Source organism: Catharus ustulatus, chromosome 9 (assembly GCF_009819885.2).
Source record: "Catharus ustulatus isolate bCatUst1 chromosome 9, bCatUst1.pri.v2, whole genome shotgun sequence".
Classification (NCBI taxonomy): Eukaryota; Metazoa; Chordata; class Aves; order Passeriformes; family Turdidae; genus Catharus; species Catharus ustulatus.
The window spans coordinates 302,995-317,495 of NC_046229.1; the positions used below are offsets into that span (position 1 = coordinate 302,995).

The 14,501-nt window shown below is 53.9% G+C and overlaps 1 protein-coding gene across 1 annotated transcript in view; it reads right to left on the reverse strand.

Annotated features, from left to right (window-relative positions):
- FPGT (fucose-1-phosphate guanylyltransferase) overlaps positions 1–12,175 on the reverse strand; it is a 36,472-nt gene extending 24,297 nt beyond the window's left edge. The window contains exon 1 of the mRNA XM_033067536.2: positions 11,767–12,175. Coding sequence (XP_032923427.1) covers positions 11,767–12,175 — 409 coding nt within the window. The remainder of the gene's footprint in view (positions 1–11,766) is intronic.
- Between the last annotated feature and the right edge of the window lie 2,326 nt (positions 12,176–14,501).

Below are 14,501 nucleotides of genomic sequence, written 5' to 3' on the forward strand. Positions count from 1 at the left end.
CCTGGGTTGGCAGCCCAGCCCTGCACAGCCCGGCTCAGAGACCAGGGATGGACCAGGGATGGAGCTCTGCACGGTTTTTGCTGTTCATGTGGTCAGTGCAGCTCCTGTGTGCACACTGTGCCCATCTCAAGGTGTTTGCAGAGGATAATCTGATCTGTGCCTGTCTCAAGGTGCTTGCAGAGGATAATCTGATCCGTGCCAGTCCCTTCTTGGCTCCTCTGCCCACCTGCTGGCTCCCCTGTGCCACCCTGCTGCTGCTTCATCCATCTGTCAAGAATTCACTCACAGCCCGCACTGAAGTGAAGCGCTGGGATTTTGTGAGCACAGGGATCCTGTTTCCAGCATTCACAGCCGGTAAATACCCGTGTCTGCAGTGACAGCTTTGTGGAGTCCTGCGCCGTGATTTACAGCAGTGCTGTGGTGCCTGGGGAGCAGCCTGCTCACGTTCAGATTTGGTGCTTTCCAGGGTTCATTTTGTGCTTTCCAGGGTTCATTTTGTGCTTTCCAGGGTTCATTTTGTGCCTTGTTGTCGAGTAGTTCAGGTTTTCAGTGCAGGTGTGTGTGCTGAGCTGTTATCATCACAGAAATCTGTCCAGGTGCAGAGCACAGCCCCAGCTCCCATGGAATTATTGCCTGCCTGAAGGAGTTCATAGCTGGGACTGGGGCTGCAGAAATCCTACAGATTCAGGGGTTTGTGGCTTTCTGGGCTACTGGATTTTGATGGGGAAGAGCAGGGTGACCTGTGAGGAGTGGGCTGGCTGACCCAGGGTTGAGATCTCTGAGTGTTACTGCAGAGAGAGCAACGTGAGACAAAAAGATTTCAGTGCATTCAGCACAGCCAAACTCAGCAAAAGCCCTGAGGACACCAGGACAGCCAACCTAAAATATAGGTCAATGGTTTCAAATTTGGTATAAGCTCTCTTTGCCTAATTAATCTGTATCTGCCTGTATATTAATGAGAGGGAGAGGCAGAGAGCTGCTGCTGCTGAAGGTCCCTGAGGCTGGAAGAAAACACCTCCAGCTTGTGGCTAATTATTTTTTTCTCTGGAAGGTAAGCAAACATGGAGTTTATTTGACCTGTGCACCGTGTACCAGACTCTCTTTCCAAACACTGTTCTTCAAAACAGCAATTAAAATATTAGAAGCAGGGAAGAAAATGCTGCTGGAGGCGCAGCAGCAGGGAGGGAGATGAGCATGGCCTGAAATCACAGCTGCTGCATCGGAATGTTCATGGCCTGTGGCTGTGCCTGGGCTGAGTTTCCACCTTGCTGGCTCTCCCCAGGTCTCATGAATCTGATTCCAGCCCGAGGTTCCTGCTGTCCAGGGCACAGCCTGGGACCTGTGCTGGCACTGCCTCCTCCCTGCCCTGCTCCCAGGTGAGCTGCAGTCCTCAGGGAGCTATCAGGGTATCTGATTTATGCAAGAATCTGTAATAAACTGGCAACAGCTTTTTCTGCAGCTAATGGGAATGTAAATTTTCAGATAACATGTGTTAGTAATGATAAGCAAAACCTCTGATAAGGACATTTCCCACCAGAGAAGGAAACTCTGCTCTGCCTGCTGCTGGCCCCGGCTGCCAGGAGCTCCCCTGAAGGATGGATTTGTGGTGTGGAAGTGGCTGCTGAGCCTGGCAGTGCCTGTCCTGACACAGACCTCGTTCTTCAGGCAGGTGGGGCGGTGGTGCCTGTGTGTGGTGCCTCTGCTCAGCCTGGACTGGGGCAGAGAAGGGGCCTTGCTGGTTTGCATGCTGATTTTCCTTTCTGATTGACATGCTGATTTTCCTTTCTGATTTTCCTTTCTGATTTACCACTCCGATTTACTATTCTGATTTACCTTTCTGATATACTATCTATTATTTACCTTTCTGATATACATTCTATTGCATCTCTGGGATATAAATCAGCCAACGCAGTGCCCAGGCAGGGTGAGAGCTGTGGCACACAGTGACTGACTGGGGCCCAGGGCTCCAGGAGGGGCTTTGACCATCGAGGGATGGTTCTCAAATGCACAGATTTGCCCCCTCCATCCTAAAGGCTCCATAGCAGCTTCATGAGTGGGGTTAGGCTGTGCCTGAGCAAATGGCTTTGCTTTGTGGTGCTTTGTTAGGCTTGAGAGCAAGAATCGCTGCCTGGCCTGAGAGGAGGTTTGTATTTCATGTAATGGGGGCTATACATCCCGATGTGCATTTGTAATGTGCTGGGGGGATTTGTCATAGGAACATCCAGACCTCTTAAACACGCACTGAATTTAACTTTAAAGCAATGCTAATTCAGGGGGAAAAACCAGTGTGCATCATCTGTCGTCAATCTGATAGTCTGTGATATGTGTAACCAATTGTTCTTATTTACATTAATTTGCATTGTGAAAAGCAATTTTACAGTTTCAGTCAGACTTAATAGGCAATTTGCAGCTCGCTGCCTAATGGTGCAGTTACTTAAGCCTGCCCCGGGGTGCTCTGGAGACCTGAGAGGAGACTAAACCTTTTAAATGTTCAATTGAACAGCTTAAAAAGTCAGGAATCCTGGCTGTTGGCTCTGGCTCTGCCCGCCTTGTCACACCTGACATTGCTGCTCGGATGGCTTTGCTGGGGTGTGCAGCCAGAACCGGGATGCTGAGCTGGACCCAGAGCATCCTGACCCCATCCTGGTCCTGCAGAGCATCCTGGCCCCATCCTGGCCCTGCAGAGCCCCCTGGCCCTGCAGAGCATCCTGGCCCCATCCTGGCCCTGCAGAGCATCCTGGCCCTGCAGAGCATCCTGGCCCTGCAGAGCATCCTGGTCCTGCAGAGCCCCCTGGCCCTGCAGAGCATCCTGGCCCCATCCTGGCCCCATCCTGGCCCCATCCTGGTCCTGCAGAGCATCCTTGGCCCTGCAGAGCATCCTGGTCCTGCAGAGCCCCCTGGCCCTGCAGAGCATCCTGGCCCCATCCTGGCCCTGCAGAACATCCTGGTCCTGCAGAGCGTCCTGGCCCCATCCTGGCCCTGCAGAGCATCCTGGTCCTGCAGAACATCCTGGCCCCATCCTGGCCCTGCAGAGCATCCTGGCCCTGCAGAGCATCCTGGCCCCATCCTGGTCCTGCAGAGCCCCCTGGTCCTGCAGAGCATCCTGGCCCCATCCTGGCCCTGCAGAGCATCCTGGCCCCATCCTGGCCCCATCCTGGCCCTGCAGAGCATCCTGGCCCCATCCTGGCCCCATCCTGGCCCTGCAGAGCATCCTGGCCCCATCCTGGCCCCATCCTGGCCCCATCCTGGCCCCATCCTGACCCCATCCTGGCCCCAGCCTGCCCAGCCTGCAGGAGCCGTGCCCAGGAGGGGCAGGAGGGGCAGGAGGGATCCCCAAACCTCCACCTGTGGCACCTGTGGCACCTGTGGTCACTGGCTCTGCCCCTGTGCTCAATGACTGAGTTTGCACCGAGCCCTCTCACCCCAGTGCCCATTCCTGCATCCATGGGCACCAGAACCGCCCTGGCTAGGTGAGATAAAAGCAAATTCTGCAGGAGGATTGAATGGAAACCCTTAGTTTGCAGCAATTTTTCTTCAGGTTGGATGCTTGGGGGCAAATTGTAAAGTGTAGAAGATGTGCCCCACTGAACTGATTGAGTACCCCACCCAGGTTCATTAGGAGCTAGCTTTATTCCTGCAGGAGGGTTTAATTCAGAAGAAGTCGCAGCTGACTTCAGAGGAGTTCTGAGAGGCTGCAGGGCGCAGCTGCAGCTCGGGCACAGCTGTGCTGGCTGCTCTGGACAGGCACTCAGGGGAGCTCCTGATCCAACCACCCCTCACTCACAGAGTCCCTTATCTGCAGTCAGCTCGAGGGTTTGAGCCTCTCAATATCCCTCCACTCTAGTGAGAAGCAGCTGAAGCAGAGTTATGCTTTTGTAATGTTTTTCAGCCAGATCTGGCTGGTCTGGGGCCGTCTGAGCTCGGTGGAGGTGGTGTGGGTAGCCCAGGCAATCTGGCACGGTCTGTGCTGGTATTTCAGAATAGCACAGATCCAACCCATTTTCACTTTTAAACCTTTTTTTTTTTAGGATGGCCTTTGCTGTTGTTCCATGGATACATAATTAAAAAGCACAAAAGTTCAGAAGCCGCAGTGTGAGAGGTTGAAACCAGCTCATTGAAATGGGAGGTTTGGGACACATTTACAGCAGCAGCAAGAATCCTCACTGCCTTCTGGAGGTTCACTTGTAAAGGTGGAATTTGCAGCTTTTTGTGGGGAATAGTGATGATTGCAGCTGCACAGGGTGTGACCTGCGTCCTGTGGCTGAAATCAGTGTCCCTGTGTGTGTGTGGCTCAGAGCAGTGTCCCTGTGTGTCCCATGGCTCAAAGCAGTGTCCCTGTGTGTCCCATGGCTCAGAGCAGTGTCCCTGTGTGTCCCATGGCTCAGAGCAGTGTCCCTGTGTGTCCCATGGCTCAGAGCAGTGTCCCTGTGTGTGTCCCATGGCTCAGAGCAGTGTCCCTGTGTGTGTCCCATGGCTCAGAGCAGTGTCCCTGTGTGTCCCATGGCTCAGAGCAGTGTCCCTGTGTCCCATGGCTCAGAGCAGTGTCCCTGTGTGTGTGTGGCTCAGAGCAGTGTCCCTGTGTGTGTGTGGCTCAAAGCAGTGTCCCTGTGTGTGTGTGGCTCAGAGCAGTGTCCCTGTGTGTGTCCCATGACTCAGAGCAGTGTCCCTGTGTGTGTCCCATGGCTCAGAGCAGTGTCCCTGTGTGTGTGTGGCTCAGAGCAGTGTCCCTGTGTGTCCCATGGCTCAGAGCAGTGTCCCTGTGTGTGTGTGGCTCAGAGCAGTGTCCCTGTGTGTGTCCCATGGCTCAGAGCAGTGTCCCTGTGTGTGTCCCATGGCTCAGAGCAGTGTCCCTGTGTGTGTCCCATGGCTCAGAGCAGTGTCCCTGTGTGTCCCATGGCTCAGAGCAGTGTCCCTGTGTGTGTCCCGTGGCTCAGAGCAGTGTCCCTGTGTGTGTGTGGCTCAGAGCAGTGTCCCTGTGTGTGTCCCATGGCTCAGAGCAGTGTCCCTGTGTGTGTGTGGCTCAGAGCAGTGTCCCTGTGTGTGTCCCATGGCTCAGAGCAGTGTCCCTGTGTGTGTCCCATGGCTCAGAGCAGTGTCCCTGTGTGTGTCCCATGGCTCAGAGCAGTGTCCCTGTGTGTGTCCCATGGCTCAGAGCAGTGTCCCTGTGTGTGTCCCATGGCTCAGAGCAGTGTCCCTGTGTGTGTCCCATGGCTCAGAGCAGTGTCCCTGTGTGTGTCCCATGGCTCAGAGCAGTGTCCCTGTGTGTGTGTGGCTCAGAGCAGTGTCCCTGTGTGTCCCATGGCTCAGAGCAGTGTCCCTGTGTGTGTGTGGCTCAGAGCAGTGTCCCTGTGTGTGTCCCATGGCTCAGAGCAGTGTCCCTGTGTGTGTGTGTGTGGCTCAGAGCAGTGTCCCTGTGTGTCCCATGGCTCAGAGCAGTGTCCCTGTGTGTCCCATGGCTCAGAGCAGTGTCCCTGTGTGTGTGTGGCTCAGAGCAGTGTCCCTGTGTGTCCCATGGCTCAGAGCAGTGTCCCTGTGTGTGTGTGGCTCAGAGCAGTGTCCCTGTGTGTGTCCCATGGCTCAGAGCAGTGTCCCTGTGTGTCCCATGGCTCAGAGCAGTGTCCCTGTGTGTGTGTGGCTCAGAGCAGTGTCCCTGTGTGTCCCATGGCTCAGAGCAGTGTCCCTGTGTGTGTGTGGCTCAGAGCAGTGTCCCTGTGTGTGTCCCATGGCTCAGAGCAGTGTCCCTGTGTCCCATGGCTCAGAGCAGTGTCCCTGTGTGTGGCTCAGAGCAGTGTCCCTGTGTCCTGTGGCTGAAATCAGTGTCCCTGTGTCCCATGACTGAAATCCCCATCTCCTCTCCACTCTGGGTGCTCACTCACAGTCCCAGTGGTGCTGGAAGCAGCTGCTGCTGCTGGGCACAGTTTTAGGGCAGGACCTGGTGAAGCTGCCCCAGTGTGTGCTCTGCTCCCTGGATACCCAGCTCTCTGCACTGCTCTCTAAGGCAGACAGGTTTTGTGTTTTGGAGTTGTAGTCTCTAAAATACAGAGGCAGCGTTTAAGGAAAAAAATCAAAATGCTGCAGGGTTTGGATACAGTTGTGCTCTTTTATCTTTAAATCAAGGGCTGACAGGGACAATCCCTGGTCTGCAGCACAGTGCAGACACAGAGCTCTCGGCTGACCTTTGATCCAGAGCAGCCTGCAGACACAGCATGGCTCGTCATGGGCTCCTGCTCCTGTGAACAGCACTTGGTGCATCCCATTCTCCTGGTGGTGGACACTGGGCTTTTCATCTTCCATCGATTTTGAAAGATGAGTTTCATCAGCTGAGCTGCCATCCCTCTGGTTCATGCTGAATGCTGAGTACATTCCCTAAAGTATAGCACGATGCCCAGGGAAGACATCCCATTAATCCCTGGATGTATAATGAGTAATAATTAATTCATGGCTGTCATTGCAGGGTGGGGCATGGCTGCCTGCACGGTGACACCACGGAGGGTTCGTGCCCAGCCCAGGGGAGAAACAAAGGAGGAGCAGAGGAGAAGCAGAGGAGGAGCAGCACCCATGGAGAACAGGGTTGGTGTGCAGAGAACATCACAGAGACCATCCCAGATCACAGAGACCATCCCAAATCACAGAGACCATCCCAGATCACAGACTGGAGCACCACTGAGTGCTGTGGGAGCAGGGTTGGTATGCAGAGAACATCCCAGACCACAGAGACCATCCCAGATCACAGAGAACATCCCAGATCACAGAGAAAATCCCAAATCACAGAGAACATCCCAGATCACAGATGGAGCAGCAGTGAGTGCTATGGGAATGAGGTTGGTGTGCAGAGAACATCCCAAATCACAGAGACCATCCCAGATCACAGAGACCATCCCAGATCACAGATGGAGCAGCAGTGAGTGCTGTGGGAGCAGGGTTGGTGTGCAGAGATCATCCCAGATCCCAGAGACCATCCCAGATCACAGAGACCATCCCAAATCACAGAGAAAATCCCAAATCACAGAGACCATCCCAGATCACAGAGACCATCCCAAATCATAGAGACCATCCCAAATCATAGAGAACATCCCAGATCACAGAGAACATCCCAGATCACAGAGACCATCCCAAATCACAGAGACCATCCCAGATCACAGAGACCATCCCAGATCACAGAGACCATCCCAGATCACAGAGACCATCCCAGATCACAGATGGAGCAGCAGTGAGTGCTGTGGGAGCAGGGTCGGTGCCAGCAGTGCCCAGGCTGGTGCTGGCACTGCCCCAGTGCCCTGGGTGTCCCTCTGTGCCTGCCCTGGCCCTGCCCTCCCTGCAGGGCTGGGGCTGTGGGGTGGAACAGCCCTGAGAGCTCTGCACCAGCCAGAGGGGGGGACACGGTTCTGTCAGACCCTGGTACACAGAGAGGGGTGTGGCACTCGATGTAGTGAATGAAAATTAATGGAATTAATGGCATTAATAAATGAACCCTGTACAGAGTGCACAGCTGCACCCTGGGCACACACAGGGGCGCTGGGGCAGGAGGGGACAGGTGACACCTGTGTGCTAAAATGAGCATGGCCTCGAGCACTGGGTCGCTCAGACAAGGCTGGCTGGGGCTGCACCCCTTGTTTCCATCCTGAGGAGGAATGCAGCTGTAACACAGCCTGTGAGCTGTGTGCTGATAGAAAACACTGCTGAGCTGACCCTGGCTGGTTCTGACACACTGACAGTCCTGCTCCCACTGGCTGCTGTGATTTCCTTTCCTTTCCCATCCGTGGGGCTGCATCCTTCCCAGAAAACTCCGGTGTCTGCTCTGTGGCTCTTTGTTTTCCTCTCTGTTTCCTCCCCACCAGACACTGAAGCACAGAGGTGCCTCCACAGCTCTCTTGGCAGGGCTCCCTGCCTGTTCTCGGAACTCCCACACCCCAGCAGCTTGTCTGTGGGCTTGCACCGAGCTGCTGGGGAAGCTCTTTTGACAAAAGTATGATTAATGATTGCTTTTGCATGTTTCTTCTAAGTGAGATGCTCTGTCACTAAATAAATACACAAATAAATGGGTTGGGTGTAAAAGAACATGTTTTTCACCAAAAATGACATCCTCAGTTGTAAATTTTAACAGATGTCATGAAACCGAAGATATTATAATCTATTACAAAAACCCTTTGAAGTTCTATTTTAATTAACTGGCAAAGCCATCAGAACTCTTGGAGAGAAAATGATACGTGTGTGCATCTCAGGAATGTCTTGGATGCGATCAGGAGGATGTGATTGGCACGGCTGGAGGATGGAGTGCTGGGAGTGGAAGTCAGAGCACAGTGGATCCTTGGCAGAGGAACTCTGCCCTGGGAAACAACCGAGAGAAAACTGGTGCCTGAAAGCCCTTTGTGCTCCAGCAGCAGGGGCAGGAGCTGCAGCTGAGGCAGCCCTGAGCCCCTCTGCAGCCAGGCTGGGCTCACAGCTCAGGCAGCTCCAAAGAACAAGGACAGTAAAAGAGTTTGGCCAGTGAGAAATCATGGTGATTGTTTCAGCACGGTGAAAGGAAGCAAGTGCCCAGCTGTGGCACAGCTGGAGCTGTGATGCACTTTGGGAGCTGATCCTCACACCTGGGCAGGGGGGAACCCCAGTGCCCCATTCCTGGCAGTGGGAAGTGGCAGCAGAGCCCCTGTCCCCATCCCTGTCCCTGTCCCTTGTCCTGTCCCCATCCCTGTCCCTGTCCCCATCCCCATCCCTGTCCCTGTCCTGTCCCCATCCCTGTCCCCATCCCTGTCCCTGTCCTGTCCCTGTCCCCATCCCTGTCCCTGTCCCTGTCCCATCCCTGTCCCTGTCCCATCCCCATCCCTGTCCCTCTCCCTGTCCCTGTTCCCTGTCCCTGTCCCTGTCCCTGTCCCCATCCTTGTCCCCATCCCTGTCCCTGTCCTGTCCCTGTCCCATCCCTGTCCTGTTCCCATCCCTGTCCCTGTCCCATCCCTGTCCCTGTCCCTGTCCCCATCCCTCGTCCCTGTCCCTGTCCCCATCCCTGTCCTGTCCCTGTCCCCATCCCTGTCCTGTCCCCATCCCTGTCCCCATCCCTGTCCCTGTCCTGTCCCCATCCCTCGTCCCTGTCCCTGTCCCCATCCCTGTCCTGTCCCTGTCCCTGTCCCCATCCCTGTCCTGTCCCCATCCCTGTCCTGTCCCCATCATCCCTGTCCCATCCCCATCCCCATCCCTGTCCCCTGTCCCTGTCCCCTGTCCCTGTCCCCATCCCATCCCTGCCCCTGTCCGTTCCCTGTCCCTGTCCCTGTCCTTGTCCTGTCCCCATCCCCATCCCATCCCTGTCCCTGTCCCCATCCCTGTCCCATCCCCATCCCTGTCCCTGTCCCTGGCAGTGCTGCCAGCCCTGGTGCTGCCCTGGGCAGGGGGCTCGGGCAGACCCCAGACCCAGCCCTGGCCCTGCCTGGCCTGGCTCAGCTCGGCTCCCAAGGGCTTTTTCCCTTTGTCCCCGTGTGACCCAGAAATTCCGAATGATGTTTTCCAGCACATTTAATTCCAACGTTTCCCCCTTGTGTTAGAAAATGCTCTTTTTAGGGACGATCACATCTTCTGAATGACTCTGTCAGCTGCTCAGCTGGGGAGTGGAGTGCCCAGAAAATCGTGATTTACAGCCTCTGGGGGGGAGTCCCTCCCTCCTGCATTGAGGCCACTCTCAAAAACATGCCCAGGTTTCAGCCCTGGATTTGTCTCAACAACAGCCATTCCAAAGCTTCCCAAGCTTTTGGTACTTACAATAAATATTTCTAATGCAACTTCAGAGCGCCCAAAGTAAACACGTCGAGCTTGGCAGGCAGCTTGGATAAACCTGCTCTCTTCAATCATAAGGTCAGGCTGAATAAATTCCCACCTTCTGCAAAGAAAATTGTGAGTGAGCGTTGAGGCTGAAGGGATTTTAACTTCCTTGACAGGGAAGCTTTAGTTACATCAAGCAACAATGAGCAGCTGAAAGATGCAATTTTGGTTATGAAAGGACTACAGCGAGTACATATTCAAAGACAAAATAATTCTTACCATTCAGCACACCATTATATTTAAATACATACGGCATTTATGTAGTAAGACTTATTTCTGGAGTCAGCTGCTGGCTCTGAAGCCTGGTCCCCACGCAGCCTGTCAGATCCTTCCTTTCCCAGGGAAAGCTGTGCAGGAAACTTCTCTGGCAGAGCTGTCACCCTGCTCTGGGCCGTGAGTGACAGAAAATGCAGCTCTGCTGATGGGGAGGTCGCTGCAGGCTCTTTGGAAAGGAAGGGACTGTTTAGTCTCTGTTTAGAGACTTCTCTCTATTTATTGCTGTCTTTCCCGGCAGCCCGGTAATGGGTCTCAGAAAAAAAGTGGTGTTTAAGGAAAATAGCAGTGGTTTGGAGGGAATAACTGAATCAAAAGTTGTGGGAAGCCACGGCTGTTCCTTCGGCATTGAAATGTATCTGCTGCTAAGAGCAAAGCAATTTTTTCTAATTCCAAAACCCCAGTTTGCAAGATGCTAAATCATCCTCCGGCTCAGCACAACAGTCTCTTGGCAACTGCAGATGTTATCGTGAAGGATTCGCCCAAACAACAGATTGAATCCTCAGAAAAGAGGCCAAACATAAAGATGTTAGAAATCAAAGTGAAAATCCAAAAGGATTTTGAGGCTTGATTTGGTTAGGCACCCAAATGTTTGGGTATTTATTCGAAACTTATTCAAGCTGCTTAAATCTCACCCTGGGTAAGAGGCTCTCTCCTGCTCAGTGATGGGAGTCCTGGCACATACAGTTCCAAATTGCATTGACCTTTTTGGCTGCCAAATTCTATTGCATTTTCATCTCTAATTTACTGTCCAGCCCAGCCCCGAGGTCTGCAGCTTTACTGCTTTTCTAGGTTTCCATTTCCTGTCCCAGATGTGCTTTTCCCCTTGCTTCATGGGTTTCATTTCCCCCATTAAGTCTCCTCTCATTGCTCAGCAGCTGAGGGAGTGATGCAGGGGCTCAGAGTGACAGCCCATCCCTTTGGTGGATGCTGCAGAGGGCACAGGAGCTCACAGGAGAACTCTTGGTGTGTTCCTGTGCTCCTGCAGAGGGGTTTGAACCCCTCCACAAACCCCGAGATGGCCGGTCCCTGTGCACTGATGGGCAGTGCGGGTTTTTGTGAATGTTGTTCAATGCTCAGCAATGCCCCTGGCAGGGAGCTCTGCAGGCTGCTCTGGGAGGTTCTGGGGGCTGAGCCTGCAGAGCGATTCCTGCAGTGACACTGCTGGGATTGGGCTGTGCTGGTGGGCTGATGTCCCCGAGAGGTGACACCGGTGTGGTCATTAGTGTGGTGGCACGTGATTGTCATTAGTGTGGTGACACCAGTGATTGTCATTAGTGTGGTGACATGTGATTGTCATTAGTGTGGTGACACTGGTGATGGTCATTAGTGAGGTGGCACTGGTGATTGTTATCAGCATGGTGGCACTGGTGATGGTCATTAGTGAGGTGATCCGTGATTGTCATTAGTGAGGTGGCACTGGTGGTGGTCATTAGTGAGGTGTCATTTTGATTGTCATTAGTGAGGTGGCACCAGTGTTGTCATTAGTGAGGTGACACTGGTGATGGTCATTAGTGTGGTGTCGTTTGTGATGGTCATTAGTGTGGTGGCACTGGTGGTGGTAATTAGTGAGGCGTCATTTGTGATGGTCATTAGTGTGGTGACACCAGTGATTGTCATTAGCGTGGTGTCATTTGTGGTTGTCATTAGAGTGGTGACATGTGATTGTCATCAGTGTGGTGTCACCAGTGGTAGTCATTAGTGAGGTGTCATTTGTGATTGTTATCAGCGTGGTGGCACTGGTGGTGGTCATCAGTGTGGTGACACCAGTGATTGTCATTAGTGAGGTGGCACCAGTGATTGTCACTAGTGTGGTGGCACTGGTGATTGTCATTAGAGTGGTGACACTGGTGATGGTCATTAGTGAGGTGTAATTTGTGATTGTCATTAGTGTGCTGGCATTGGTGGTGTTTATTAGTGTGGTGTCATTTGTGGTTGTCATTAGTGAGGTGACACTGGTGGTGGTCATCAGCGAGGTGTCATTTGTGGCTGTCATCAGTGAGGTGGCACCAGTGTTGTCATTAGTGCGGTGACACACGATTGTCATTAGTGTGGTGACACTGGCGGTGGTCATTAGTGAGGTGGCACTGGTCATTGTCATTAGTGTGGTGTCACTAGTGATGGTCATTAGTGAGGTGTCATTTGTGACTGTCATTAGTGAGGTGGCACCAGTGTTGCCATTAGTGAGGTAGCACCAGTGTTGTCATTAGAGTGCTGTCACTTCCTTTTGGGTGCCAGGAGGCTCCTGTGCAGTGTGAGCCCAGTGCAAACCCTCCTTGAGTTCTGCACTCCCCTGGAACTGTGGAGCACGTTTGTACAAAGCGTGTTTTAAAACACATTTTGAAGTGTATTGTAAGGGATGGGGAGCTGGGGTGACTCCTTACGGGGGGGAGGCGTGGGATGGGGTCCCTGTGCTGCTGACCCTGCCCCAGCACAGGGTCCCTGGGGGTCCCCATGAGTGCTCTAGGGGTCGCTGTGGGTGCTGTGGGGTCCCTGTGGGTTCTGGGGCTCCCTGTGGATGCTCTGGGGGTCCCTGTGGATGCTATGGGGGTCCCTGTGGATGCTCTGGGGGTCCCTGTGGGTGCTATGGGGGTCCCTGTGGGTGCTATGGGGGTCCCTGTGGGTGCTGTGGGGTCCCTGTGGGTGCTATGGGGGTCCCTGTGGGTGCTATGGGGGTCCCTGTGGTTCCCCATGGGTGCTCTGGGGTCCCTGGGGGTCCCTGGGGGTCCCTGTGGGTGCTGTGGGGTCCCTGTGGTTCCCCATGGGTGCTCTGGGGTCCCTGTGGGTGCTGTGGGGGTCACCCCTGGTGGCCCTGCACTGGGATGGACTGGCCCAGCTGAGCCCTGCACTGGGATGGACTGGCCCAGCTGAGCCCTGCTCCAGGCTGGGCTTTGGTGCCCGGGTCAGACCCGGATCTGGAGTCCCCTGGGACTTTGCTGTTCCCTTTTTTGTTCCTTGTTTCAGCCCCTGAGCCTTGCTGGGCTGCTGAGACCTTTGCAAACGTTCCCTTCAGCACTCCTGGCTCCCACTCACTCACTCTCCTTCTCTGTCTTGGGTGTTTTTGATCCGTGCACGGGATTTACTGGTTTAATTAATCTAATCTCTGCATATCAGCCTGCTAACCGAAATAATTCCTGACAATGTTTTGTTGATCCCTCTGACTGCCGGATGCCAGCGAAGTGATGTGGCAGCATATGGCAGAATTTCTTATCTGTGATGGCTCAGTTTAGCATTTTAGAGGCTTTTTTCAAGTCCTCTTCCCTTTAATCAGAGTTGTCTCCTTGCTAAGAGATTAGGCTGGTTTTGTGTGTTTCCTCTTTGATAAAACTATAGGATTTAATGTCCTGTGAAATCCTGTCGTGTTCTGCAGGAGCAGCTTCACACCCGGGGTGCAGTGCGGTGAAAGGCAGCGCAGGGTGCAGGGCTTGTTCTGGAGCACTGAGAGCTGTCACTTTTAAATGCTGGCAGAAGGGACAGTGCTCCTGAGTTCGATCTGTCTGGGTCACTGTGGGGGGAAGGCTCTGATCCCAGCCCTCAGTGCTCACCGCAGCAGAGCCATCCCCTCAGGGCTGTCCTGTCACCGGGGTGCCGGGTGGGAGCTGTGCTGGGACCCTGCCTGCCTCACAGTGAGACCCTGCCTTCCCTCCAGGTGAGATCCTGCCTTCCAGTGAGACCCTTCCTTCCAGGTGAGACCCTTCCTTCCAGGTGAGACCCTGCCTTCAGTGAGACCCTGCCTGCCTTCCAGGTGAGATCCTTCCAGGTGAGACCCTTCCAGGTGAGACACTGCCTGCCTTCAGTGAGACCCTGCCAGGTGAGATCCTTTCAGTGAGATCCTTCCAGTGAGACCCTGTCTTCCTTCCAGGTGAGATCCTGCCTTCCAGGTGAGACCCTGCCTTCCAGGTGAGATCTTTCCAGGTGAGACTCTGCCTTCCTTCCAGGTGAGACCCTTCCTTCCACGGCTGTGCTGAGCATTTTGATCCAGTGCCTGCTGTTTACCAGTCTCTGTTTGCACAGGAGCTGATCCTGTCCAGTTTTGTGTCCCAGCACAAAGGTGCTCCCAGCAGCCCACCCTGGCTGCAGTCATTTTGGCAGGAATTAGGGCCAGCCCAGACCCCCAGAGGATGTGGGGTGACCCCCAGGCTGTGTCACGGCGTGGGTGCTGCCCAGCCCTGCACACACAGTGCCCTGACTGCAGCTCTGCCCCGTCCACACAGCAGATAAAGGGGATTTGCTTCTGAGAGCCGCTTGGACCCCAATAAAGATCAGCAATCATTAAAATTAACCACATGCTGATTTAATCAACATATAGCTTTGTTAATTACCAGCTCTTTCTTCATGTCCATCTGTTTTAAAGATTTTCGTGAACCTGCAGCAGATGTTCATGTAAATGTAATAAGCTGGTTGCCATGTAAATATAAAAT